Genomic DNA, 26,676 nt, shown 5'->3' with positions numbered 1-26,676 from the left:
TATGCCGAAAAGTATGCCACGATTTTTGTACACACTAATCCCCTTTGCATAAATTTCCATATTTTTTGGGATGTCAAGTGAAATTTTGAAAATGAAAAGTTAAAGTTAAATCAAAAAATAAAAAGCCAATTTTGTTTTTGTTAGATTTTTTCATGTTTTTTGATATTTTGGTATATTTTTTGTAGGCATTTCTTTGCATTTGTTTTCTTGTTTTTCGTCTCTGTCCTTCTGTTTTGCTTACCAAACTAAAATAACAAACAAATTAAAATAAATTTAACCTAAAAGTAACGTATTGACAAGGGATTTAAATTTAGCATTAGTTTTAGTGTTTTTTTTTACATTATAAATAAGTTATCGCTTTCGATTGGTTTTTGTTTTGTTTTGTTTTAAATATTGTAGAATTTGGCAATCACATTGGAAAAACACTTAAGAGCTATAAGTTCTTTGTTTCGCTAAATACATATTATTAACTAAAGTTACACGGTTTGCTTCTTAGTGACTTGATGGCAAATAGAGCTTTAGTTTAGTTTTCGGTTTTTGTTTTTGTTCTAGCTAAGATATCTATTGCTTTCACGATGTACACGCAGGACTGAAAAATTGATATAGGACTTATATAGCTTACAACTTACAAGGAGACTTAGACTAACTGTACATGGAGAGAGGCCGGAAGGGGAAGGAAGCCTCTCCTATTCACATTTGTTGAGTGGCTAGCCATCTATGCCGGCGATAAGCTACTGCTGGCATTATTGTTGTCCAGCTGAGAGGTGACTGTGGAGCAGGGACTGCTATTATTATTTGGACTGGTTGCCTCATTGCTGCTGCTGCCCGAAACAATTGTCGGTTGGCTTGCTGTGGAAGCGGAAGCGGTGGCGGCCTGCTTGCGGCCAATGCTCTTGTTCCAGCCAAAACTCAAGGCGGCCGACAACTTGTTGGGCTTGGAGGGTGGCTGTTGGTGTAGTTGCAGATGCAATTGTGGCTCGGCCAGATCGTAATCCTGTCGTCCAATCGAACTTGCTGGCGTATGGTGGCTGTAACCGGAATCAGAGCCAAAGCTAGAGTCACCATAGGGTTGTCTGTATTCCGAGGAGGTGGTGGTGCTAGCAGTGGCATAGGGACGTGCTCCCCCGCCCATAGGATTCGCACTCTCATAGTAATAGTTGGCATTGTACATCATGGGCTCGGCATAGCCATAGGCGGGCTCTGAAGGCGGCAGTGGAGCAGCATGTATGCGATGGTGCTGATGCTGATGCGGACCCAGGCGACGATCCACAATGCGGGGTTGGGTTCTGGTACGCATGGTGGCCGCCAGGAGGCCACTGGTGCTATTGGCTGGATAATGCTGGGCCCCGGGGTAACGGATACGTTCCCGATAGATGGTGGACAGAGGCGCTGGTGGACCTGGTGCCTTGCTTAGCTGGGCATTGATGCGATTCCTGCGCTCCACTTCGTGTTCGAGGGTATTGTAGAATTGCGGGGCAGTCGATCGGGCCATGTAGCCGAGTGACATGAGATTGCTACGATTATCGTAGAGTGGTGCCAGATCGGCAATCTCTGCCGTCGAGCTGCTATTGTTGAGATCATCGTTGGGTTGGCAACGTGGTTGACGCATGCGTGGAGTCCGGCGAGAAGACATCAGGGCCATGTCATTGTTGATGTTGTTGTTGTTATTGTTGCTCGTCGTGGAGGCGGCTGTGGCAGTTGATGCATCCTGTCCTGTGGATGAGCCACTACTCAGAACACTGTGGCGCTCTTGGGTGGCCGCCAAGGGCAAGAGACTGCTGGATGCACCAGATGTTGATGCTGCCACAGTTGTTCCCCCACTTGCTCCTCCAGCTGCTTGCCTCTCGTGATACGGTGTCATACTGGCTGACATTGTGTTTGTATTGATTTCCTTCTGGAAACTACATTCACCTGGCAGTGATAGTTCATCTTCGGCAAAATCATCATCGGAATGCAATGGCGGCTCAGATTCGCCATCTGAATCTACGCGTCCGGGACCCAATTCCTCGTAGACATTATCATTGGAACGATAGGGATCTGGACCAGGCGATGAGCTAACCAGAAATGGTGGCGAACGAGTCATTGGATAGCCACTTGGGTAGTGAATACTTTTGCCTTGCAACAGCTAAAACGAGAAAAGAAGACAAAGAGTTGAAACTTTAGTCACATGCGATCAGATGAGATCAGTGTAGATTTAAAGCTTAAGTAGCTCTGGCTCCCCGAGGCTTGTCCCCAAAAGGAGCTGTTTATCAGACAATAAAATAAACACACAATCCACCATACAATCCATCCATTGCCTTCTGGCCAAACAAAGGCCAAAGATATGACTGTGCGAAATACAAAAAACCAGCAAAAAAAAAGGACATGACAGTAAAGGAAACACGTTGCGAGCCCTTTAGGCAGGCGTCAGAGTCGTAAAAAAGAAGAAAAAGAAGGACTAACAAAAGGGGAGCAGAAATTAAGCTGGCACAGCAGGATATCATATCCTGCATATATAGATTGTACATATATATTTTATATACTCAACTCATGTTCAAGTGTAAATTGAGGCGTTTCATAAAGCAATCATATGCATAAACAAAACTAAAGGGAACGATTGAATAACTAGAAAGGATAGGAAATGTGGTTTCAGTTTACACTACCAACTCGCTGAATGAATGAGTTGAATTGCTTATGACAGACAACACGACGACAGTGAGAGGGACTGACAGACATGCTCAAAGGACATTTTTGTTGAACAATGACAATCAAAATGAAAATGTCAGTTTGCCAATGTTGTGACAGCAATTGTCGTAATATTATTCTCGTGGCTCTTTCGCACACATCCTGTTATCGATACTAACCTCGGTGTGATGTTGCTGCGGATGCTGTGGCTGCTGCTGATAATGATGATGATGCGGATGATGATGATGCCGCATGACCAATGGCCTATGGTGCCCCAAATGCGCATCGGGATCCTCATACATGCCATGATGATGATGGTGATGATGATGATGAAGCGATGAGTTGTCGCCGCTACCCAGTGGCATTGCCCCATTCAAAGGACCTCGTGTGGGCGTTTTGCAGGGCAACAGATTTTGCACTTTACGTTTGTTTCTGCAAAAGAAAGAGAGAGAGAAATGGGAGATTAGTAAGGGAGCCTTAAGCCAAGATAAATCGATTTGTAATGACCAGAGGAAAGGCAAAATAGAGGTGGAGCTGGAGCCGTGATAAATGTCAGGTAAGCAAGCCAAAAACAAGCCAGCTAACTTCTCTTTTAAATTGCCCCAACAATTTGATTAATAAAGAATGCCAAAAAAAAAAAGACGACTACTCCGCCCCTTGTGCACATCTACCGTTCCATTCAAAAAATAGGCTATTCAAAATTCAATTTAAATGAGCATCAAGCGTCACAAGCTTGTCAAAACGTTGCCTGTGTGGCAAGAGGTAGGGGCAGAGGCAGTGACAGAGACGGAGACGGAGAGATGGAGGCAACCGCGTGCCATGAAAATAATGAACATAATTAAGTGTTGCCCATGGCGAAAAGACAACAGACGCCGAAGACAGAGAGAGGGAGAGAGAGAGAGACACAGCTTGGAAGATGCCATCGCGTGCGTGTGTGTGTTTGTGTGTGTCCTTCATCCTTGTTGGCAAAACGAAGACATTGTCATGCAAGCATAAGCATAATGAAAAATGTGAAATTAAATTGACGCCACGTAGCAAGGATGTTCTTAGGGACGAGATGTTAGTATCCTTGTAATGTTCTTGTAGGTAAACATGCTGACTTTCCCCCAAAACGGAAGTCGCTCGTAAAAACTCGCACAAGTCAGAGGCAAAGGACGAACCTATGTATGTAGAAGCTAACCGAAAAAACAAAAACGCATAAAAACCAAGTCGAGTGCAAGGTGGAGAGGGAAGGGAATTTGCTGTGTGTATATTAAAAAATGACATGCCTACTTATGAGATTCTTATGTTCATGTGAGGGAATATGCCCTAAAGTAGATACCAATTCAAAACTTCAGACTCAGACTCACACTTAGACATTTCGATCAAAGTTTGCTTCATTTCATTTCATTAGAAATGGTGTGAAGTGAATTTTGTGTATGTGTATTTGTTCAGGCGAGCCATGTTTGATTTCTAAACGTTATGACCCAAAAGTGTAGCCGGGGGAGGGCAGTTAGAACACGTCAAGCATCAATGCCCCAGAGTGTCGTACAATTTGGCAAAAGAAAGTAAAACATTTGTATGTATAAAGGGTTGAAGGAGAAGGAGGGCAAAAAAGTAAAGAAGTAAAACTTAAGCCAAGAGCATATACCTTTGGGGCAAAAGAGTTTTCATTCCTTTTCTTTTCCTTTGCTTTGCTTTTTGGCATAAGCAATTTACAATAAAAAGTAGCTGGCAAGCAGCAGCAGCAAAAAGGGGCAACAATGTGTTTGTATGAGCATGAAATTTGTGTGTTTCTGTATGTGTGTGTGTGTGAGTGTGAGAGGGGTGAACGGTTGGGCGGCCAAGGGGTGTGAGTTATGCCAAAAAGAGAATCTTTTATTTATGAACTCTGCAACTGAACTGCTTTTTGGGGGTTGTTGCAAAGAAACAGAGAAAAGGGCACGTAAGACCAAGAAAAGAAAAAAAAGAAAAAGAAGTAAACTACAAAAGGCTCGAGAAGTGGCAAATATTCCCAAGAAACTTTTCACATTTAAGACTTTGATATGGAAATTGCTTGATTCAAAAGAAAATCAAGAAGAAAAACACCATGTAAAAATCAATAGTTAAAGCCGATTTGCTTAAATCGGTTTTATTTGTTAAAAGTAAATTTATTTTGATGCCCCACCAATGACTCTTTGGTGGTCTCTTTATCTCTCGGCCAGCCAACCAATCAGCCACTGACCAACTGCAATTCCAATTGCATAATCTATCTGACCGATGGACATAAAGCTAACCGCAAGAGTCGAAACCACAAGAGCAGCAAAACTTTACTCACTCGAAGACTGAAGAGCGGAGTGGGGAGCCAGTTGGAAGTTGGTAAAGAAAACCTGAAGTAGGCATCATATTACCAACAATTATTTCAGCTGAGAAGGGGGAGACAAAGCCAGAAACAGCTGTTGAGCTCTATGACTCAGAGACCACATAAGGTAGAATATATTAAATTTGGATGCGAGTAGGAGGAAGAGAGGGAGGTGCAGGTGGCACTTGATTAAAAGTTTTGTTTTTAGAATTTTTTTTTTTGTTCGTTTTTGCCAAGACAACAGCAGGCAAAACAAATAAAGAATCACAAGTTATTATGATTTTCATTGCATACCTTTTGGGGGCTCTCCATACAGGAAGATGAAATTGCATGAAGGTGAAATTGATTTTATTTATTTAACAGACAACATTAAATGAGGAAGGCAAAAAGGAGGCAAAGAAGGGGAATGTAATGTTGCTGTGGTTACCTTATTTAATATGAATGAGGAAACCCTCGCACGGGCTTTGAATTCAATTTATGTGACAGACGAAAGGACTTTTGCTTCCTTCACCTATTTCAATTATTTACATTTACTTAGTTTGATTTTTTCTCTGTATTCATTTTTTTTTGTGCTTGTCGCAGAATGCAAATTAAGTAGAGCATATTTATTTAAATATTATTAACTGCCGCTGTGGACAATGTTAACAATTTTAATGACAAGCATTTCAGATTTTTTTTTAACACTCCTTCGAGTGTGCGTGTGTGTGTGTGTAGTTGTGTGTGTCACACATGTGTTGCATATCCATGTAATTAATAAAGTGCAAGTGAGCAAACATTTGCAATAAAAAAGTTGTACCATGCCGGCGGTTTATTAAAATAATTAAGGTAATTATGAACAGAAAGAGAGCGGGAGGAAGAGAGAGAGAAAAAGCTAGGGACAAAACGAGGATTTCGTCGGGGGGGTCATAATAAATGCAATTTATGGTTTGAAATTTTATATGTTAATCGGTGTTTGAAGCTGAAAAAATACCTCTTCAGTTAATTGAATATTTATAAAGGCATTTTGCATACACTCGAAAAACCAAACAACAAAAAAAGGTTGAATTATTTATATATTAAATAATTTTAGTTTGTTTCTTCTTCTCTCTCATTGCGATGTTTAGATTTGTCGATGGGTAAATTTCTATATAAACAAAATCTAGTTTACCATTTATAGATGATAACTTGGTTGGTTCTTGTTTCTCTAGTTGATGTTGTTATTGTTGTTGTTTGGGGCATGCCACACGATAAAAACAAGAATAATGTGCCACATCATAAATGCCAAAAAAATGGCTCGGCCTCAAGTTTTATTTTAGCCATGTTTTCATTTTTCGTTTCCTTTTTTTTTCTCCTGACATTCATAGTCGTTTACACACACAAACAAACAAACAAACACAGAGACAAATGAGGAGGAGGGGTGGTCAAACACTTAAGGCAACAGCTTCTAGTATCTAACACACGCACACACCAAAACCCACACACACTCACAGACATGGAGAACAGTGTAATAAAGATGCTCGTTGAGCTTTTTTCTTTTGCTTCTTCTATGTGCGTGTGTGTGTATGTGGCCATAACCTCAAAAATGATGAAGCACAACAACGTCCATTTTGTGTCCTCTTGTTGTCCTTTTCCCCCCTGTGCGTCTCTTCATCCATTTGAGTGCGTGCCTGCGGTCAGCAAACTTTAATGAATATGTATGAATGAATGAAATGAATGGAACGCTTGTATTTAGGAGCCAAACACAGGCAACAAACTGATTCGCATGAATATATATATATATATATTCCTCCTTTTTTTGTGTGTGTGTTGTTGGTTATTCACCCTAAAAGAGGAATGGAAAGGAAAATCGATGATTCGGTTAACACACTTGTTGATGTCGGTTGTGTTCAATGTATTCTTCAAGTCAATGCTAATGAGAAGACAAGCATCTGGGGCCAGCTATGTGAGAAAACTGAATGAATAAATAAATAAATAAATACATAGGACCAAAAGTTATGGCCAATCAATCGAACAAAAATTTAAGACGAATCATAAGAGAACTTGCCACTTTAAACGACAGCAAAGTTGAAGTCACTATGACTTGGCATTTTTCAGTCTTTTGCTCTTATTTAAGCCCTCTTTTTGCCCTATTCATCTCTATTATTTATTTATATTTACTTTGGCTTTTTCTCTAATTCAGTTCTACATGCAAAAAACTAATGGAAAACAAGCGAAAGAATGAGAATGTTTTTTCTCCCTGCACATCCTTATGCGCTCTCTCTTCCTCTCTCCGTTTCACTTGCTACTTTTGTGGTTATTTTTCTCTAGCAGATTTTTCCATCTGTATGTGTTTGTTAGTCAGAGAGTTTTTTTCCATCTCTCTTATGTTTTTTTTTTGTTTTTTTGGTAGACCGTAAAAGTAAATTGTTTTATATGCTCTGGTCCATGGCGAGTCTGGGCCATTTTTCACTTCTCGTTTTGCCCCCTTTTCATTTCATTTTTTTGCCACGTTTATTTAAAAATTTCAATTTAATTTAGTTTTGGTTTTAAGTGCATAACCACCCACATACACTCACACTCACACACACACACATGCATATGTATGTAGGTCATGTTGGTGGCTCGCTCGAAAGTAGACTACATTAATTTTCGTTTGGCTGTTTGTTTCCTTGTTTGTTTTTCTGACTTTGGCAAATGGTTTTCATTCTTTTTTTTTCCGCCAGCGGAATCTGTTTTTTTTTTCTACAACTTTTTTTCGTGTGAATTTTCATTTAACCCGTTTTCTCATTGCTAGAGAGTTTTCCGCATTGCTTGCATTTTTGATATGTCGAAATGGCGTCAAATGGAAATTGTTGCTCGAGCAACAATGTTTCAGAGTGTTAAAGTGTGTTCAAAGCGTTCTCTAACAATAAATATGTATAAAATGCATATCAAATCTTTTTTTTTTTAACAGTTTTCCAATTGCTTTTTAACGAATTGCCTGAAATATTTCTAAGCCTTGTAATTAAGTTAGTGGCTTTCAAGCTCTGTCTCTTCTATTTTGTTTCTGTCTTTCTTTATTTTATCGCCTGGTGGCAATCTTTTTCTTTTGCCTGGCACATAAATCAAAAAGCAAAGAGCAACAGCAACATGCAACATGTTGCAGGCAAATGGTTAACGCCTCCAATTCAACTTCAACTTTAGTTTCCACCAACAGCAACAACTTTCTGAGCTGCTCCGCTGCGATAAAAGTTGCCAGAAGGGGGCAAGCCGCGATAATAGTCAAGACAAAACGAAAACCACACAAGGCGTTTGAGTAGTGGAGACAAGGAAGATAGCAGAATGCAGGGGCAATAGGGGGGTGAGTATGAGTGTGTGTGGGCTTCCCCATTCCCCACCATTAATTGAGACATTTAAAGCATCTTTGTGAATATTGCACATTTTTGTGGATTGAAATCAAACAACAAAATCAATGAAAGGGTATTTTCAGTTCGTTATAGTATTGGTATGTGATTTTTTCTACTTACTTCCAAACAAAAAGCGAAGAGATGAGCACAATCAAGACCAAGAGCAGGGAGAAGACGGCTATCATCGCAGAGGTGGCCAACGATTGACTGCTATATAAACTGGCATCCAAGATCTGCAAGAGAGATAGAGAAAAGGCGGAGGTTTAGGTTAATAATAATCACAAATGGAAAAAGTAAAAGTTAAACATTGGCAAAGGCGAGTAAATCAACAATTTACAGCCCAGCCGCAACAACTGAAAGTCAAACACAAAGCCATTTTGCATATAAACAAACATTACACAGAAAGAAAAAACCAACAACAGCAACAACAGCAACAACAGCAACAACAACAACGAAATACAAAAGAAAGAAAGCCACAGCCAAGTAAAATAAGAAGCAAAAAGGAGATGGAGATGATGAAGAAGAAAAAGAGGCAAATATTTTGGTAAATATGCCTAACGAAATGCAAACAAAATCGCAGAGCACGCGACTTGGGCTGTTAACCTTTTTTTCTATCTCTCTCTCTCTCTCTCTCTCTCCCTCTTGACTTGGCCATCTTACGTCTTGGCCAAAGGAGTGGGTCGTGTGACTGAGAGCAGTAAGTGAGGTAAGAATAGGAATTGAAATTAAGGTCAACTTTACAGGGTAAAGGTGTGTATGAGAGAGACAGAAGTTGAAATAGAAGAAGGCGACTCCCAGCAATTTGCCTTTGAATTTCTGCTTGAGTATGCAAGAAAAAGAAAACAAGTATGTGAGCTCAAGCTGACTACTAGATACCCTCTAAAAAGTGCCAGGAAAATTATTCACTATCCAAATTTAGTTTTAAACATTTTCTGTTAGTTTTCTGTCACTTGCTTTCATCATCATTTATGTCATTGTCTTTTTAACCTCAACTTTGCCTGTCAAAAGATAACTTTCAGTTTTTTCTCTCTATCTCTCGCTTGTATTAAGTATATTTATTTATTTATGAAAATATTTTACTGCTATTTGAAGACCAAAGGCGAAGAGGGGTAGAAAATTGTATGCAAACTGTCCAACCACCTACTACCGTTTCCATCTCCTTCTACTCATCCACCTGTCGTTTGGTCAAACATATAGCATAAATCACTCAAAAAAACATGGAAAATATATTTTTGGTTAAAATTCCGTAGAAAGACAGTTGGAGGAGGAGGGGTTTGAGTGCGTTAGAGTGAGACAACAAGCCAAGGGAAATAAAAGAGCTAAAAGCAACGCTTCCAACACAAAAATGAGGTCAAACTTTGACAGCTGTGCAAATAATTTCGCCTCAGTGTGCAGCAAGAGTGTGTGTATTCAACTGTCCATATGTGTGTGTGCGTGTGGGTGTGTGGGTGTGTGTGTGTGTATATAGGCCACTCTTTAATTTGTAATGCATTTTATGCATATACTAATTTATTAAATGAAATGAGTTTTGAACTCTTTCCTTGATTTATATTTAACCAACAAACACAGAAAATATTGATGGCACAGTTTGCTCCCATCTACACCCGCTACCATCCCGTTTCCTTCTCTATCTGCGGACCATACTCTGTTTACCCCACTCGGTGGATCACCCTAGATGAAATGCGGAAGCCCCCAATCCAATCGCTTATCGCCCAAAGCATGGGCAATATGAATAATATTAATATTTCATTGAGAGTGAGAGCATCAGAGAAAATAAGCAAAATGCAAATACAAATGCATCACATCATAACAAAGCACAATTTCTGTGTTTATCTATTGATCGAATTGGAAATACTCTACTGATGCTAAATGTTGTTGATCTCACTCTCAAGATTTCTGTGAAGGGTATTTAAATGCCCTCAAATCGTAAAGTTTGAGAGATAAGCTATAAAAATATTGACATCTACGTTTCGTGGGCATGTCGAAATTATTGAATAATATTGAAATAAGAGGAAGGGAAGGGAAGGGAGCAACGCACACATTGAGCAAAATGGGGCAAAGCACCATACACCACAAGCTGCTCACATTTGGCGCTTATCATGGAAAATTAAGAAATTTTTTCTGTTGTTGTTTTGAAAACCATTTCAAAGACAAATCGCTGATCTAACCCTTCCCCTTCTCAGCGTTCAGCTTGAGGAATATGAGAGGAGAACTGACAGAGAGAGGCATAACAAACAAATACAATAATAATAAATTAAACAATTATATTCGGAAAGGGCCAGTGCAATCGGTTTTTCAGTATATTGTGGTTTGAGGTGGGGGAAAAAGCCAAAACAAAGTATGACTGGAGGGGAGACAAAGAGAGAGAGGCAACAACAAAGCTCGTGCGTAATCAAATTGATTAATGAGACCTGACGCGAGTTTTTCTTTCGGTTTTTCTTTTGTACTGACTGGGTGCTGGGTATGTGGATCAGGAGATAAGTTTTTTTTTCTTTACCGTGGGTCTTAAAGACTTTTCAGAGTCGCTTTAAATATGAAATTATCAAAAAGTAACTTGTTTTTAATCTTCAAGTGTCGCTTAATACTACTCCTAGAATAAATCTTCAAACTAAATTCTAAACTAAATCTTAAAAACTTTGAATACTTTTGATAAACAAATGGTAAATGCATTTTAACTATAAGAAACTCATATGCTCGACATTGAGAACTCCCCTACAAATTCCCTAGAGTGCAGTGTCTCTGCTGTCTATCGAGCTCATAGACAAATCTCACTTGCAACATTCAATTTTCGAAATGGAAAAAATGAAAAAAAAAAAGAAACGAAAGCAATTTCCCATTGTCTTTTGCTGTGGCCACAAAAATTTTGACGTTGTTAGATCTATCACCATTTTGGTTTTTTTTTTCTTCTTTTTTTTTTTGTGTGTGCGTTGATAATCGATAAATCCGAAATACATGTGTAGGTAATAATATGTGCCCCTCTTGTCGGGGTCAGAGACAAGGTGGGCCGTGTATGATAATAATAATAATAATAATAACTGTACCAGATGTTGCAACTCTCTTGCCACTGTGGGCTATTGTCAGCTGCCAAAGGGGCACAGTTACAGTAGGAGAGCAAGGGATTAACATTAACCAGATCCGAGATAAGAATACGGGGGAAAAAAATGTGAAAGCACACAAACTTATCAATAGCTTAAGAGGAAGAGGTGGCCCTACTTTGTGTTGTGTTGTGTTCTGGTCATGTTTGCCCATCAGCGAGATAAGCGATTTTCCAGTAGGCAATATGATTGAAAAGGTTTTCCAACAACAGCAACAGCAACAGCAAAAAAAATAAAGGAGTAGACAAGGTAAATAGAAATAAAGATAACAATTTGAACGATTTATGACAAGGCAAATAGGGAAATGTAAACAGAGTGAGCAAGCAGCAGCAAGCAGCAAACGAGACTGCCAACTTGGGTGATAAAATAATTAAGCCACGCCCCCCAACTCCCTTTCCTAAAAAGAAAGCCATTAGAACAGAAAGAGACAACGAGAAGTGGTCTAAGCATATGAAATTATGGCATAAAGTTAAGAAGGGCAAAAAATGAAACGGAAAAGTGCTGGGAAATGGAAATGGAAACGGCAAAGCCAAAACGTAAAGAAAATGGAGATTAACCGTTAGCCAGTGTTGCAAAATGTGGTTTATTTTTATGAGTGCGCAACTTTTTAATCATGAAATATCTCCGCTGCCTCGACAGAAGCTCAAGGGCAAGCCAACCAGGAGGATGCCAAGAGAGGATAGGGACAGACTGGAGAAATGGAGTGTGTGTTTTTTCTGTGAACTTCCTTGAGTAGGCCATAAAGTGAAAATGTTTCGGAGTTGCCTTTGACCCAATTTTAAGTGCAGATGAAGAAAGAGACAGAGATAGAGAAGTTGAAACCGAAATGCATAAAACTCCATAACGAAAGGGAGGAGAGGGCAACAAAGTTGTGGGCGGTTTGGCAAGTCATCAAAATCAGTCGTCAAAATGTTTATAACCAGCAAGGGTTGGCTCACACCTCACACCTCACCCATCCCCTCATGATACTCCTCCTGCCAACATTTTGGTTGAAGTGAAAAGTTCTCACCGTTTGGCAACTTAAAGTTAACAACTTTTTCAGGCAGCGGGTTTTCATTTCCTTCTCCTCCTCCTCGCCCCCCCCACAATCCTTTGATGCTTCTCGTTACAAAAGTTCCTAAAACAAAACAAAAAAATCCAACACAGAACAGTGCACGAGACTGATGATGTGTTGGGTAAGACGGCAGAGAGAGGAGGAGAGGCAAGAGCTTTGCTTGCAACAAGCACGTGCCACTTGCAGCAACAACTGATAAAATGGCAAAACTTTCCAACATGCAACACACACACTCGTATGTGTGAGTGTGTGCCTGGTTTTTTTCGCAACACTTTGCCTCCGCTTTTGGCCTAACTGAAAAGTTCGATTTCATAGCACGTGCATACACATGTATCTGGAGTAGTATCGATCTCCTGTTGCCCCCCGCCTGCACCCTTTTGTCTATGTCGTTTCACTGCATCCCAGTTAGCTCTTGCTTTTCTTTTGTTCCTGTTGTTGTTGTTGTTGGCAGTTTTGTAACCACTTGGCCAAGGCAATTGTTTGGAAACAAACTTGTGATTGAGAGTAGAAGAAGACGAAACATTCTTTAGCTAGTGTAATGAGGCAAGTCTCTTCTCTCTCTCTCTCTTCATCTCTCTGTGTGTGTTTAGGAGGTGTCTGCGTGTAAGTGTGTGTGTGTGTGCATAATGAGTTTGAATCTTTCCATTTCTTAGATACATTTCTTTGCATTTTGATATAACTAGAATTTTGACTTTTTCCCCCTTTTTTTTTGTTGTCATTTTTTGCCTACTCTATGCTCTTTGCTCTCTCTCTGCTTTACTTCCGTTTTGTGTCTGTCTGCAGCTGTGTCTGGGCTCTGTCAACTGTAAACAACAAGCAACACACAAAATTCTAAAAGAAGCAGACACCAGAAAAGCCAAGAGCTACATTTCTTTCGACTAAACTTGATAGATATAATTTATATATATGTACATACACATATGTGTGAGTGTGTGTGTGTGTGTGTGTGTGTGTGTGTGTGTGTCTGTAGAGGAATTCTATTCATTCTCACAACATTCGATATCAATGTCAAGCTATTTGCTATTTTGGCTTCCCTGTTTTCCATTACTTCCTCCTCTATCATCATCAACATCATCATGTTGCTGCTTAAAGTTGAAATATTTTACGCTAAAGGATTATTTTTTTGGCGCTGTCACCGTCAAAAGGGAAGTAAACACGCCCACACGACCTCAACACACTGACAGAGGGGGAGAGTGAGAGAGGGACAGAGAGAGAAATCAGTCGCTGCTGATGAAATTAAATTTCATTTTCCTTTAAGGACATGTTTTCCTTCCTTACACGCACACATACACACGCACGTTTCACTGAAATTGGCACAATTCCCTTTTTAAACTTATCAATTTGATGAGGAGAGATTGAGAAAGAGAGAGAGAAAGAGAAGGCAAGTGGGCGGGAGTGGTAAATCGGGGAAAAAGACTTTTCTCCAAAAAACTTAATCCCTTAAATTGATTTTGATGGCAAAATTGAATTTAAGCTGATTTCGCTTAGATTTTCATTTTGGGGGTTTTTCTTTCTTGCGTCTGTGTGTGTGTGTATATGTGTGATGCGTTTCGTGGGAACAATTTTTGGACTTTTCTCCACCTTTGCGAGAGAGTTAGATTATCCATAAGATACTTTTTGACATAAAATGCATGTAAACCATTTGATTTGTCAGCATAAATCAGTTCACCAGTTGAGGAAAAAAAAAAACAAACCACTAAGCGACAGTCTCAAGTGCCCACACACAAATTGTTGTGCGTGTTTCGGACCACACACAGATCTGGTTTTTTTCGTTTTGGGTTTATTTAAATTTTTTGTTACATAAATGCTGGAAAATTAAGTGGAAAACACTTGACAGAAGGGGGCGGAGGGGAGATTGTTGGGGCGGCTAGCACGTGAGTTTTATTTTTCATAATTTTTTGTTTTGTTTCTGGACGTTTTTTTTTTTCTTCTTTTTTTTTTATCAATGCTGGTGTTGATGTGGAATTTGATCTCGACATTTGCCTCGCTGCCTAAATAAACACAGAGTGAGAGACATAGAGAGAGAGAGGGAGAGAGAGAGAGGGAGAGAAAGAGAGGGAGAGTGAGAGATTAAAAGGAATGAAAGAACATTTTCCCTATGAAATTATCTCTCGTTTTTCCTGTGTTGGTTTTGAAATAATTTGTTACAAATGAAAATGATAAATGAAATGGTTCTGTGTGTGTGTGTCTGTATTCTGTAACCGCTGACAACCTTTAAAGTTGTCCGGTGGAATGAGTTTGGGCATGATTTTCTGGGCCATATGTTGTCCAGCCGCCTTGGTCTTTAGGTCGGTCTGGGTCTCGAAATTTCCTTTGCCTACTTACAGGCTGTTGCCCAGAAAATGTTTCACTTTTCGTTGGTTTCTTCTTTTTTTTTGTGCGTGTCGTTGTTGTTGTCCTTTTTTATTTATTTTTTGTTGATAGCGCTTAACTTTTCATTGTTATTGTAATTTGTTGCTGTTTCTGCCCCCCAGAAAAGGCATGGACAAGGGCTGAAATGTGGGCGGGAAAGTGGGCGTAGAGTGTGGGCATCATCATCTTCATCATCATAACGAAGTTCCAGGGTTCGAATGGTAGACGCAAACAGAAACAAGAGCAACAGCTGTTGCTGGGGCAACAAGAAAAAAAAGATGTATATATATAGAATGCGGACTTCAAGGATGTTTTTCTTTAAAGTGATTTCTTGTGGTTGTTTAGGCAATTTTCTCTCTGTGTGCGTGTGTGTGTGTGTGTGGGAGACATTTGTGAACTTTAAACTTTTTGTCTTTTAAATTTAAAAGGTGGCTTAAGGGTTAACATTTAAGAGTGTATAAAATGGAAAAAAATTGACTTTTCATGGAGTTTAAAGATTGTTCAGGTATGTGTATGTATATAACATTTTCTCAAATGGTTGAATTTAATTTCCCATAGATTTTCATATCAGATGTGAGACATTTTTTGCTTGTTGGCATAAATCATTTCACTTTTTGTAGTCTTTCAACTTTGCTCAACTGTTAACATTTATTACGCCCTTTTTTTTTTGTTGGGCTCAACCCACCACTTCAATTACAACAAGTAGGCGGGCAGATGTTGTTGTTGTTGTTGTTGTTGCAGTTGTAATAATATGCAATATACATAATTCAATAAGGCAACATAAATTTCTGACACCTTTTCACAAAGAGAGAAAATAAAAATGAACAAAAACCAAAGAGAGTGAGAGAGAGAGGGGGAAGGAGGTGAAGTCAAAGCACTTGCAAAATACAAGGAGGAAAAATTAAACAGCTGCCTTGCAAAATGCTGGCTCATTAGGGGGAAAAGAGGGTGAATTTGTTGCCACATCAATGTGGCAAGGCAAAGGGGTTGCCCGTTTTAGATTTGGCTTTTGGGTGGTGCATTAACTTACCGGCATGGCCTGGCAGACATCGCTGTCCCATTGCTGTTGTGCCAATTGCTCCTCATTGCAATCCTGCGGCACAACGGTATATTCGGCCAAACTGGGCGGCCTTGGCGGTGGTGGCAGGAAGAATTGTGGTGGTGGGGCCAATGGCATGCCGGCGCATTCATCGCACTCAAACATAAAGAGTTCGGCATCGGTCATATCCATCATATCCAACATTTTCCACATTTGTGTGTGTGTGTATGAGTGTGTGTGTGTGAGAGTGAGGATGTGTGAGATGTCTTCTTCGCTCTTTTGGTGTGTTTTTTATGTATTTGGGATGAGTCGAGTCGTTTGGAAATATGTATATATATTTATAATTCTATTCCAATGGATTATTCTCCTCCTTGGCTGCGTGTCAAATTTGCTTCCAGCTGATCATCATCCTCATCGCTTGGCGGCAAAGCTGCTGATGAAAGAAAGAGAATGCAAAAAGAAAGGACATTGGTTAGTTGGCTTATTAAAACAGTTGAAATGGTCGGACAGCTATCCATGTGTTAACACAGAGACACGAATGTCCTTTGTCTCCTTTGGCTCTCGGTGAGTAATTATCTTCCCTTGGTCTTTCCGGGCACGTCTCCGCCTCTCCGTTTCTCTCTTCACCTAATTGAACTGATCCTAGCAATGAGCCTCCACACACGCATTCCATTTGGGCTATCTATCGCTTCTATATATACACACACATACATATACACAAAGGAGGACCCACCCCTTGAATCTATATTTAGGTATATCAAGGACCATGGCCACATTCCACCCTGTGGCTTAATGTTAATTTTTTTTTTCTCATTTTTTTTTTATTGATTTTGTTTAATGCGTTTCCATTTTTTGCTATTTACTTTTTATTTACTTTGCTAGTTTGTCCTGCATTATCCTTTTTTCCCCTTGTTGTTTTTTTTTTCGCCCCGTAAATCTGTCGACTCATTGGCAATTGCTTTTTCTCTTTCGTTTCTGTCAGTTGTTGTTTTTTTTTGTTTTTTTGTGTTATTATTATTATTATCCTTTTGGTTGCGGTTCTGTTGTTGTTCCTGTTGTTGTTGTTTTTTCACACATATGCTGACAAAATAATTGAGAGAAAGGTAAAAAAAGATGACATGACTTGGAAAGTTGTTGATCCATCATTTGATTGATTTCAGAAATATTCATCCTAGTTTTAATTCATTCAAGGTTTGATGTGGTAGTGACTTATATAGTCATTCAGCTTAAGTCGAAATCCAAACGGAATGTAGCCCACTTGACAGCAACTCAAGAGTCCATGTGCTGCCTGTTTCAGTCGTCTGTTTGTTGCTGATGCTGCGTGGGGCAGAGAGACGTCTTCTTCTGTGCAACATATGTTGCCAGTTGGTTTCATTTAATTAGTTGGAGAGCTGCTGTCACTTGTCTCACAAACCGAAAGAGAGAGAGATAGAGAGAAAGAGGGAGAGAATGAGAGAAGGAGCGAGAAAGAGAGTGAATGAGAGATGGCAAAAGATATTGCCAAAGAGAGTCTCCTGATAAGATCTTCAAATAAGAAAAGAGGAAAAACTACAATCATTGAATCTGTTTGCTGTTTGTTGTTGGATTGGGTGTATCTCTGTCTCCCTCTCTCTCATTTTCTCTCTCTCTCTCTCTCTCTCTTGTCTTGCAATCAAATGTAAGCCGCTGTTGACATTGGAGATTAAAAGATATTAAAAACGAAACGAGACGGGAAAAGACGACAAAGCCAAAGGAAAACGAAGACGAAGACGAAGCAGAAGCCGAGAAGGAGATGAAGAAAACACAATGACAAACAGACGGAAACACACACACTCGCACACTCGCACACACACACACACACACATTTAGACAGACGGACAAAACATGTCAAAGATGAAATGTTGTAAAGAAAATTGAATTGAATTGAATGGCATCGAGTCGAATCAGAGAGAGAAAAAAAAAATAACCAGACCAGAAAACACACAGAGCAAAAAAATAAAACTAAGATTGAATTTCATTTAAAAAGGCCCAAAAAAACAACACAACAAAACTTAAAGCTTAACTTTGGTTTTATCGATTGAATTGTCTGACGACTTCCAACTTCGATGGTGATTAACTTGAAAAGAGGAAAAAAAACGAAACAAAATAATGAAATAAATCGTGTTGAAAAAGAGGAACGTCTAAAGACGTTTCAATGGGCCAAAACGAAGAGACAGATAAAGAAGAAAAAGAAGAAGACAGAGAGAGACAGACAAGACCAAATCGATTTGTTTTCAGATTAAGCCTGGCTAACCTTCCTTCCCTTCCCTGACTTGCTCCTGGGACAGAGAGAGATTCAAGCATAAAATGGAGCAAAAAAAGGAGAAATAAATAGAGGAGTAAGCATTATAATGGAAATCAAAGAAGTCCTGGCGGTAAGGCAATTAGCGGGTGTGTGTGTGGGGCGGGGGAGGGAGGCAAATCAAAGTAAAAGGCAAAAGCAATTAGATAATTGGCTTTAAAACCATCTGCCCAGGCCGCTCTCCACTCCAAAAACGAAGCAAAAGAACTTGCAACTTGAACTAAAACTCCGAATCGAAATCTTCTTCTTAAAAGAACACAACTCCAAGCACTTCAAGCCAATTAAAGGTTCAAGTCGGGTCTCTCTCTTTGGCCACCCCTTTTTTGCTATATCTTTGAGGACTTTCTTCACTTTCACTCGGGCTATATCAGTGATTTATATGCCACACTTGAGAAAATAAATAGAAGAAAAGACAATGACTATACAGCTGCCCATAAAAATTGCTTTTAATTGAAATTTCAATAGGAGGAGAGTTTCAGTTTCAGTTTCGGTTTCGGTAACTTATTTTTTTCTGTTTTTTTGCTTTGTATTTTTTTTTTTTTTGGGCCACGCATTTAAATGGCTCAATTGAAATTGTGTCCGTGTAGACAGAGTCAGTGAGAGAGAGAGGGGGATAGAGAGGGTCGTTCTAAAAGTCACTGTTCGACGAGTTCAGGTAACAGAAACACATTTATTAGCTACAATGATAAATGTTCTTTAACCTGGGCCAAGGATCTAGCCAACGGACAACGTCGCGTCGTGTAATTTTAATTCGTTTTGGGTTCTGACCAAAAAGACAGAGTGGGAGAGAGAAGGACGGAGAGAGACAGTCTGAGGGGAGAATAAAGGAAATTGATATGGGTGCGTGTGTCTATGGTGTCTCTGTGGTAAACGAACTCAATTCCAAGTCCAGGTAGAGGCAAGAAAAATACATACATATAACATTTACGAAAATTGGGAAATTGAGACATTATATGTATAGTTTTTGGGTTTCCATCGTATCGGTATCGATAAGTGTTATGGGCATAAGAAACCACGGGATACTAAGTGGAACAAATGCCAAGCAAGGACAAGGAGAATGGAGAGACAAATGTTGCAAATTAATAGGAAAATGTAATAAAAAGAAAAACGAAACAGATTGGAAAAGTAGGCTAGACAATGCTACCGATAACTAGTCTATAAAAAATGTTTTATTCCTTTCGAAAATTATATTAAATGCCTTAGTTCGTTAAAGCCAAGTTACTTAGAGATATTTAGTGTACTGAATTTCTTATATAAACTTGGCTTAAAGCAATGTTTTTTTTTGTTATCCCATGTACGCCTTAATCTCTCTCGTGAATATGCCTTGCAGCGTCTTCCACTAAAATAAGTTGGGGAAAACAAGAACAAAAATTGAAGATTTCGCTGGCCCTGAAAACTTATTTTGACTTAGTTTACATATCATTTATTATGTTGGCCGAGAGAGAGAGAAAGAGAGAGTGAGAGTGAGGTGTGTGTGTAAACTTGTTACGCCCCTGCGGCCACATTAAGCAAAAAAACTTTTAAATAAACCACAAAGGAGAAAAGCAACAACAACAACAAAAAAACAGAGGCAAAGGAACAGAATTGGTCCTGGAGAGAAACTGAGGCAGAAAAGCGAACACAGAGAAAAGGAAACGAGACGAAGAAGATGACGGGCATGTCACATCAATGTCACTCAGCATTAAGAAGCCCCTACACAGGGGGGAAGGAGAGGTAGAAAAGGAGCGCGAGGACCTTGGGAGGGCTGCGCTAAAGTTCTTCAGTTTTTTTTGCGCCTTGGCCGACGGGCAGCAATTCTCTTTCCCAATGCCTTCTTCTCCTGTTCCTCCCTTCCAGTTCTTTGGCAACATTTTCACAGCTTTCGCTTTCCTTCAACGTTTACAAGCTTATAACAAATATTTTCGTTACGGAGTTTACAATTTTTTGTTGTTGCTTTTTGTTTATGTTGTCCTCTACGTGATTTCTTGTGTAAATATTATGTAGATCTATTTGCATATACATATAAATTTTTATTTTCTTTTGGTAATAAGCTTAGCATATGTTTTCGTTGCTTTTGACTGTTTTATTTTTCTATTTTGTTGCGAGTCATTCATCAATTCCCACGCCTCATAAAATTCTCTCTCTCTCTCTCTCTCTTACTATGTTTCTTTTGTTGATAATAAAGACATTAAAAGTCAAAGGTCTTGACAAATTTATGCATGTAAGTACTTTGATTTTCAGTTGAAATACATTTTAAGCATACTAATTAGATATAAAAAGAAACAAAAACTCAAAAACGGAAATCCTGTGAGGACCACAAAAAAAAAAACAAAGAAAAAGTTGCCTAAAGCAACAAAAAAAGGGCCAACATGTGTAGCACATGGCTCAGAACACAATTAAAACTCAATTTGCCAACAGGTAGAAATGATCTATATATATATATGTATTTGGGATTAAGCTGAACCCTTTATTTACTTAATTTTTTTTATTTTGGAGCTTGTCAACACTTTTTTGGGAGCAAAGCAGAAATGTAACGTAAGGAGAAGGACGGGGGATGGGCGATGGGGAGTGCAAGTGACTACAACCACGCACACAAGTTAACCATTAACCCGGCCAGAGATTGAGTTATTATTTATCTTCATCGCTGGCCAGAGGAGCGACTCTTCCCTTCACTTCCCTGCCCCTCTTCCCACTGCTTTTTCTCTCTGCCATGTTTAACAACTCATTTAAAGGCAAAGCGCGGCTACATGAATCTAAAAGATACACACAAATACACACACACATATGCGGCACATCTTGTACTTGTATTCTTGTGATTTTTTTTTCCTTTCCTTTTTTGCTTCTCTATAAACATAAATTTTATTTTGCGTGAATTTATGAGGCCTTGGGGTATGCAGAAGAAGATGGAGGAGACATTTTTACTTATTTACCAAAGGATTAGCACACACTTAGAGAGGAAGTGGAAGAAGAAGAAAATGATGAAGAAATAATAATAATAATAATGAACTTTACCTCACTGCACCCCAACGCACTTGTTGCTCATTTGCTAATAATTTAAACAAATTTACCTAAAACAAATCCCCTGTCTCTATCTATCTCTCTCTTTCTCTATGTCTTTCTCTAGCAAATGCCGACAAACGACAAACAAAACAAAGGTGCGACATTAGTTGAAGAGATTTTTCCAGGTTTCATTTCATTTCGTTTGTTTTCTCTACAATATTTGATTATAATTAAAAAAGAAGAACTTCCCCATATCCATTCATTTTGTCGGTGCTTTTGTTGTGTCTTAAATGATTTGTTTTAGTCTCTGTTTTTGTCTATTTATGGCACGTTTGCCCAGTTTTTAAATACCTCATATCAATTCGAAATATCTGTTTTTGCAAATGGCTATAAAGATACATATATACACATCAAGAAAAGTGTTTTATTTGGATTTCTAGTATCATTTAATTGGCTAGAAATGTGTCTCAATTTGCCAATTAGTCATAACTTTTAGTACGAAAGTTTATTTTATTTTACTTATCATTGACACACTTTATTTTAAGTATTGATTTCAAACTTAGTTTCTTGTTTTAAACTGGGTTTATGTACAGTTTTTTTGTTCCATTTGGCTCAGAATTTTATTATAATTTAAGTATTATTGAACTCTAATTATAATTGTTTTTAATTGACATTAAAACAAAACAAAAACAGCCATTATAATGCTTATTGCATTCCTGACCTTAAAACCCAATCAATCATTTTTCTAAGCAAATCGTTTTAAAACTTTTAGTCTTATCAACGCATAGGAAGAGGGAATGAGATGGGGAGAAGAAGACTAAGTTAGTCACTTTGCCGTTTCTTCTTCTTAGAATGCCTACACTCTGGATTGATAATCCCCTCTGTCAAAGTCTCAAGACAAATCAAATGCCGTTTGATAAGCCTTTCTTACATAGATTTCACTTCGCCTACATTGGAGTCAAGAAAATCTTAATTTCCCTTTTGGTTTATGGCTTAAACTTACCCGCTAGAGTCTTAGTCCAAAGATTGAGTTCTGCTTGATTTTTCCTCAAAAAATGCTGCTTATTGAATTTTCGTTTTTAACACACATAAACACAGAATTAATACAGAGATACAATACACAATTCACTTCAATAATTTTCCTTTAAAACTTTGCCGTTTTCTTTGGTTGTTTGTTTTCTTTTAATATTTTTTGTTGTTGTTTTCCTTTTGGGAGAAGACTTTTGCACGGCGCGTGGAATTTGTTATTTTTGCGGGTGGTTTTACAATATTTTTGATGCTTATAGATATATTTATCCCACTAGTCACTGTGTCGGTTCAACTTCTTGGTTGAGTGTCAGTCTTTTGTGGATAGGTTAGAAAATCAAAAAAGTTTCGTATTCCGTATGAGATTTTTGTTTCGAAAATCATCAAAAAACTCGCGAGGGCACACGTCCGTTGACGTTGACGGCGAGTCGAAAACTGAATTTCGAATTTCAAATTTGTATTTGCCGGCCGAATAAACGACACAGAAGCGAACGATAGACGGGTTTGTTCGTGTTTCGACTTGCTCACCCTTGCTCATCGTCGTTGATTGTTGTTATTCGCTCTCTCTCGTTCTCTGTCTCTCTTTTTTTCTCTCTGGGTCTGTGGTTACAATGTAACCGTTACATATGTGTATGAATTTCTCTTCTATATTCATGGTCTTCTTTTCGATGTTCATCCTTGATGTAAATGTATGATTGAATTTCCTCTTGCACAATCCTGTCTTTGCCTAGGATGCACATAGGACGATTTTTTATGTTCGTAAAGAGTTAAATGACTAAACGATAGCGTAAAAATTCAAATCGGATTGTAGGCTTTTTTGAGAATTTTTTGTGTATGACATCTTAAAATTTTTATGAATTTTGGTTATCGCCCGTTCTTGTTCATATGTACATATATTTTGCAAAAAGGACATTGTTCGAAAATTAGGATATCCATTATCAAAATGTCCTAGTGTTGATGAGACCGATCTCTGTTCATAGTTAAACACAAAGAAAGATCTTCAGCTAAATTTTTGAATAATATTGAAAGTCGTAAATGTGTTAATCGGTAATGTTTCCTAAGAATCATAAGCATAACATTTTATAGGCAATATCTCCCCCAATCGCTGACATCGTCATATAATCATAAAGAACTGGCATCGATCGGAGGGCATAGTACATAAAACAAAGCAATTAGCAAAATTTTGGAATATTTTTGCTTATTCAGTTTGAATTTTTCGGTTCTTTTTTATGTGTAGCCATATCAGGTTACGCGACAAGAGTCAAAATAAAAAATACTAAAATAAAATTGTTCAATTATATTTTCGGATACGTAATCATAAATTTATGCAAGTTTGAGCCAAGAACTCACGAGCTTAAAGAATTGTGAATCATCACATTATTAGAAATTTCCCTTTGCAGACTTTGAAACTATCAAATGACATAAGCAACATCATGTCCATCATCTGCATCGTAATCGTAATCGTAATCGTTATGGCCAATGTCACTCTCAATTATTATCCCCAAAAAAAGGAAAATCGTTTTGCTATGACGAATTCTCGCATACCAATATGCAATTTTCACAACAACAAACATTTTCAATAAGAGCCCCCCGCTCCTCCTCCAACAACAGGCCCCGCTTTCCCGCTTTTCCTGTATTCCCAACCAAAATACAACCCACTATATGATCAAGGTCAATGTCTCGGGAGTGCGCGCTGCTCTGGCGCTGCTGCTGCGCTGCCTTTTTTCCAGCATTTATTTTTTTGTTGAGTTGCTGTTTTTGTTGCTTTGCGATTCTTCTGCTTCTTCCATTTTGCGGCATGTAAAAATTACACCAGAGAGAGAGACAGACAGCGGCCGAGGCAGAGGCAGCAGCAACAAAGCCGGCATGAAAATTCAATGTCGTTTTTCATGCAAGTTTTTCCTTGAATTCGAACTCGAATTCTCTCTCTCTTTGGACATTTGGAAACTCTTATACTGTTGCTGCAACACTTTGGTCATGTATCTACAAGCTTAGCAACATGTTGCTTGGCCTAACCATGTTTAGATACCACAAGGAAATGTTTAATTGAAAAATGTTCAACTGCAAAGTGAAATGGGCTTTTGTTTTAAAAAGATCTGAGAAAAGTACATAATTTGATAAATTTCACTCCATTTAAATGCAATGTTGCTTCCATTTATCTTTGTTTATGCATTTTTTCGCACCTCACTTATTTCAGTTAAGTTTTTGTTTTTTTCGGGGTGTTGCTGCCACATTTTCTGTTGCACTGTTTACATTCCACTTTCACCTCTTGTTCTATTTCCTTCACTGTTTTGTTTATAAATATTTTTTTGCCTCCTTCTGTTTATTTTCAATGCAATATTCCATTTTGGGCCAGGCGTTGAAATTGAAAATGAAATCGAAATGCAAATGGAAGGCGGGCCAGTGCCTGGGGGGGACTTTGGTTGGCGCAGGGCATTTGTTTTTTGGTAGGAAATTCCTTGTAAATTGTTTTAGAGCTGTCGACAAGTAGCGGAGGAGCCAAACACTTGGACAAAGTCGCGAGTCGAATGGCATCTTTTTGTAACAGAAATTTGTGGTTCTTGCCCCTCTCCCCCTTAGGAACTCATTAGGCGCGTCAAGTGAAATGTTTCTTGGGACCAGCCCACCCAAAACACATTAGCAGCTCATTTCAGGCAACATGGGGCCGCAAATTAAAGAGGCATTAGGAGCTGAGATAGGGGCCAGGCCAAGGCGTGGCTTGGTGACCACATTGAAAACCAAGAGACTGACATATGGATGAAAAAGATGCCAAACAAATTTGTCCCAAAAACTTTGGCAACTAAAATAGCAAAAAAAATATGTTAAAAAAAGAAAATGAAATAAATTAATAAGCATCCTTATATGTTGACAAAAAAAGATGGTTAAAGCTATCAATCATATCAATTTATTTGTATCAAAATTACTAAATTTCATTCATTTCAATTTTCAAATTTTTGGTTAACAAGTTTCTTAGTCTAAATCAGTTCTTTAAAGCTAAAAATTAAACTAAAATGCTTGATAAAATCTCTACACTTGGCTTAGCAATTAGTCAACCAGGTTGTCCTTTTTTCGACACACACACACACACACGCACACGTACACTTACCTAGATGAGTATCTATGTGACAACACACACACAGACACGCAGACACAAGCCAACCAGCTGACCAAACTCATGTTTGCAGTTATAATAATTAATAATTCCAGGGATAAGCCTTGTGTGTCAAAGTGATATGGCTTACAAAAAAATATTTCTACATTTTGTATCTACATATATATATATAAAGAGAAATGAATTTTGCACACACATGCAAAGAGAAAGCAAAAGATACAGATACTTCCTACATACTTACACACACACACACACACACACATGTATGCATGTGTATCTGCCTATAGAAAACCACACAAAACCTTTTTTATAAGCTGAGGATTTGTCCTCTGACAATCGGGGCTGAACAGCATCAAACATCTGCATAAATACTTATAGATTGGTCACAAATTTTCATCTCTATATGTATATGTATCTCTATGCATAATTGTATTACAAGTTGAGTGCAATTTGTTGTGTGTGTGAGTTTGTGTGTTTTGATTTGCCCATGCATTTCACCTGGTTTTCATGGAGGGGTTACTTTTGTTGTCTGTGATTATTTATGAACACTTTTTGAATAACTTCATTAGGCATAGATGTTTGTTCAGGATCCCTAGGAATTTTGACCAAAAAGTAACCCAATTAATAGAAGGCATAGCGATACATAATGAGGGGAAAAACAAAAATATGTAATAGAAATTTCCATGGAACATTGAGCAAATTGTTGTGTCAATAGGAAATTTAATATGACAACCATTCGAGAATTTATTTGAAGATTTTATTAAAATACAAATCTAGTTAAATTTACATGAAAATGCTCTCAACTTAACCCAGATATAAAGCTTTATATTAGCTAATCTCTCAAGCTAATTGCATTAAATAGAGATACATTTTTGACTTGTTGACACAAAAGAACCAAAAAATGCATTTTTAGTTACTTTATCTATTAAAATTGTCTCAGTTTGGCATTATTTTGGGGTTTCTAAAGCAAACGATGAAAATATTTTTGATTGAAACGTGACTAATTGTAAGTTATACATAAATCTTATCAAACTCTCTAAAATTGTGATATGAATGTAGATATCTTTACAATTGTCTGACCTTTACGAAGCTTCCGCTCCCTTATCTTTTTGGTAATGTAGATCAAGGTGTTTCTTTTTTTATCTCCATGTATCTTGGATTCTCATGTAACATTTACTTCGTGATAAGAGAAATTCTGTGGGATCTGTCGCTTCAGCAGGGCTGTCTGTGCCATAGCAACAATTCCCCTTGTGCCAATTTCAAGTGCAATTATAATTTTTGTTTGTCATGCAAAAACATCGACAAAAAACAATAACAAATAACAATAGTCGCTAGGGCCCTGCCCACCTAACCCCCCCTCCTTCTCCATAG

At 38.3% G+C, this 26,676-nt stretch overlaps 1 protein-coding gene across 2 annotated transcripts; it reads right to left on the bottom strand.

Moving 5' to 3' along the window:
• Nucleotides 1-171: 171 nt before the first annotated feature.
• On the bottom strand, nucleotides 172-22,615 carry LOC6647367 (TSC22 domain family protein 1). Of its 2 annotated transcripts, none has more exons than XM_002069710.4 (5): nucleotides 22,171-22,615; nucleotides 15,860-16,301; nucleotides 8,449-8,561; nucleotides 2,844-3,096; nucleotides 172-2,125 (listed from the first exon to the last, which is right to left on the bottom strand). In XM_002069710.4, the coding sequence occupies exons 2-5, from the start codon at nucleotides 16,079-16,081 to the stop codon at nucleotides 716-718; spliced, it is 1,998 nt and encodes a 665-aa protein (XP_002069746.2). In that variant the 5' UTR covers nucleotides 16,082-16,301; nucleotides 22,171-22,615; the 3' UTR covers nucleotides 172-715. The 2 variants fall into 2 exon arrangements, with proteins under 2 accessions (XP_002069746.2, XP_046869671.1); XM_047013715.1 differs by having other exon boundaries at nucleotides 15,860-16,298.
• Between the last annotated feature and the right edge of the window lie 4,061 nt (nucleotides 22,616-26,676).

This window comes from Drosophila willistoni, chromosome 3R (genome assembly GCF_018902025.1).
Source record: "Drosophila willistoni isolate 14030-0811.24 chromosome 3R, UCI_dwil_1.1, whole genome shotgun sequence".
NCBI lineage: Eukaryota > Metazoa > Arthropoda > Insecta > Diptera > Drosophilidae > Drosophila > Drosophila willistoni.
The sequence above is the reverse complement of the archived record's forward strand: the minus strand, read 5'-3'. Positions and strand labels throughout refer to the sequence as shown.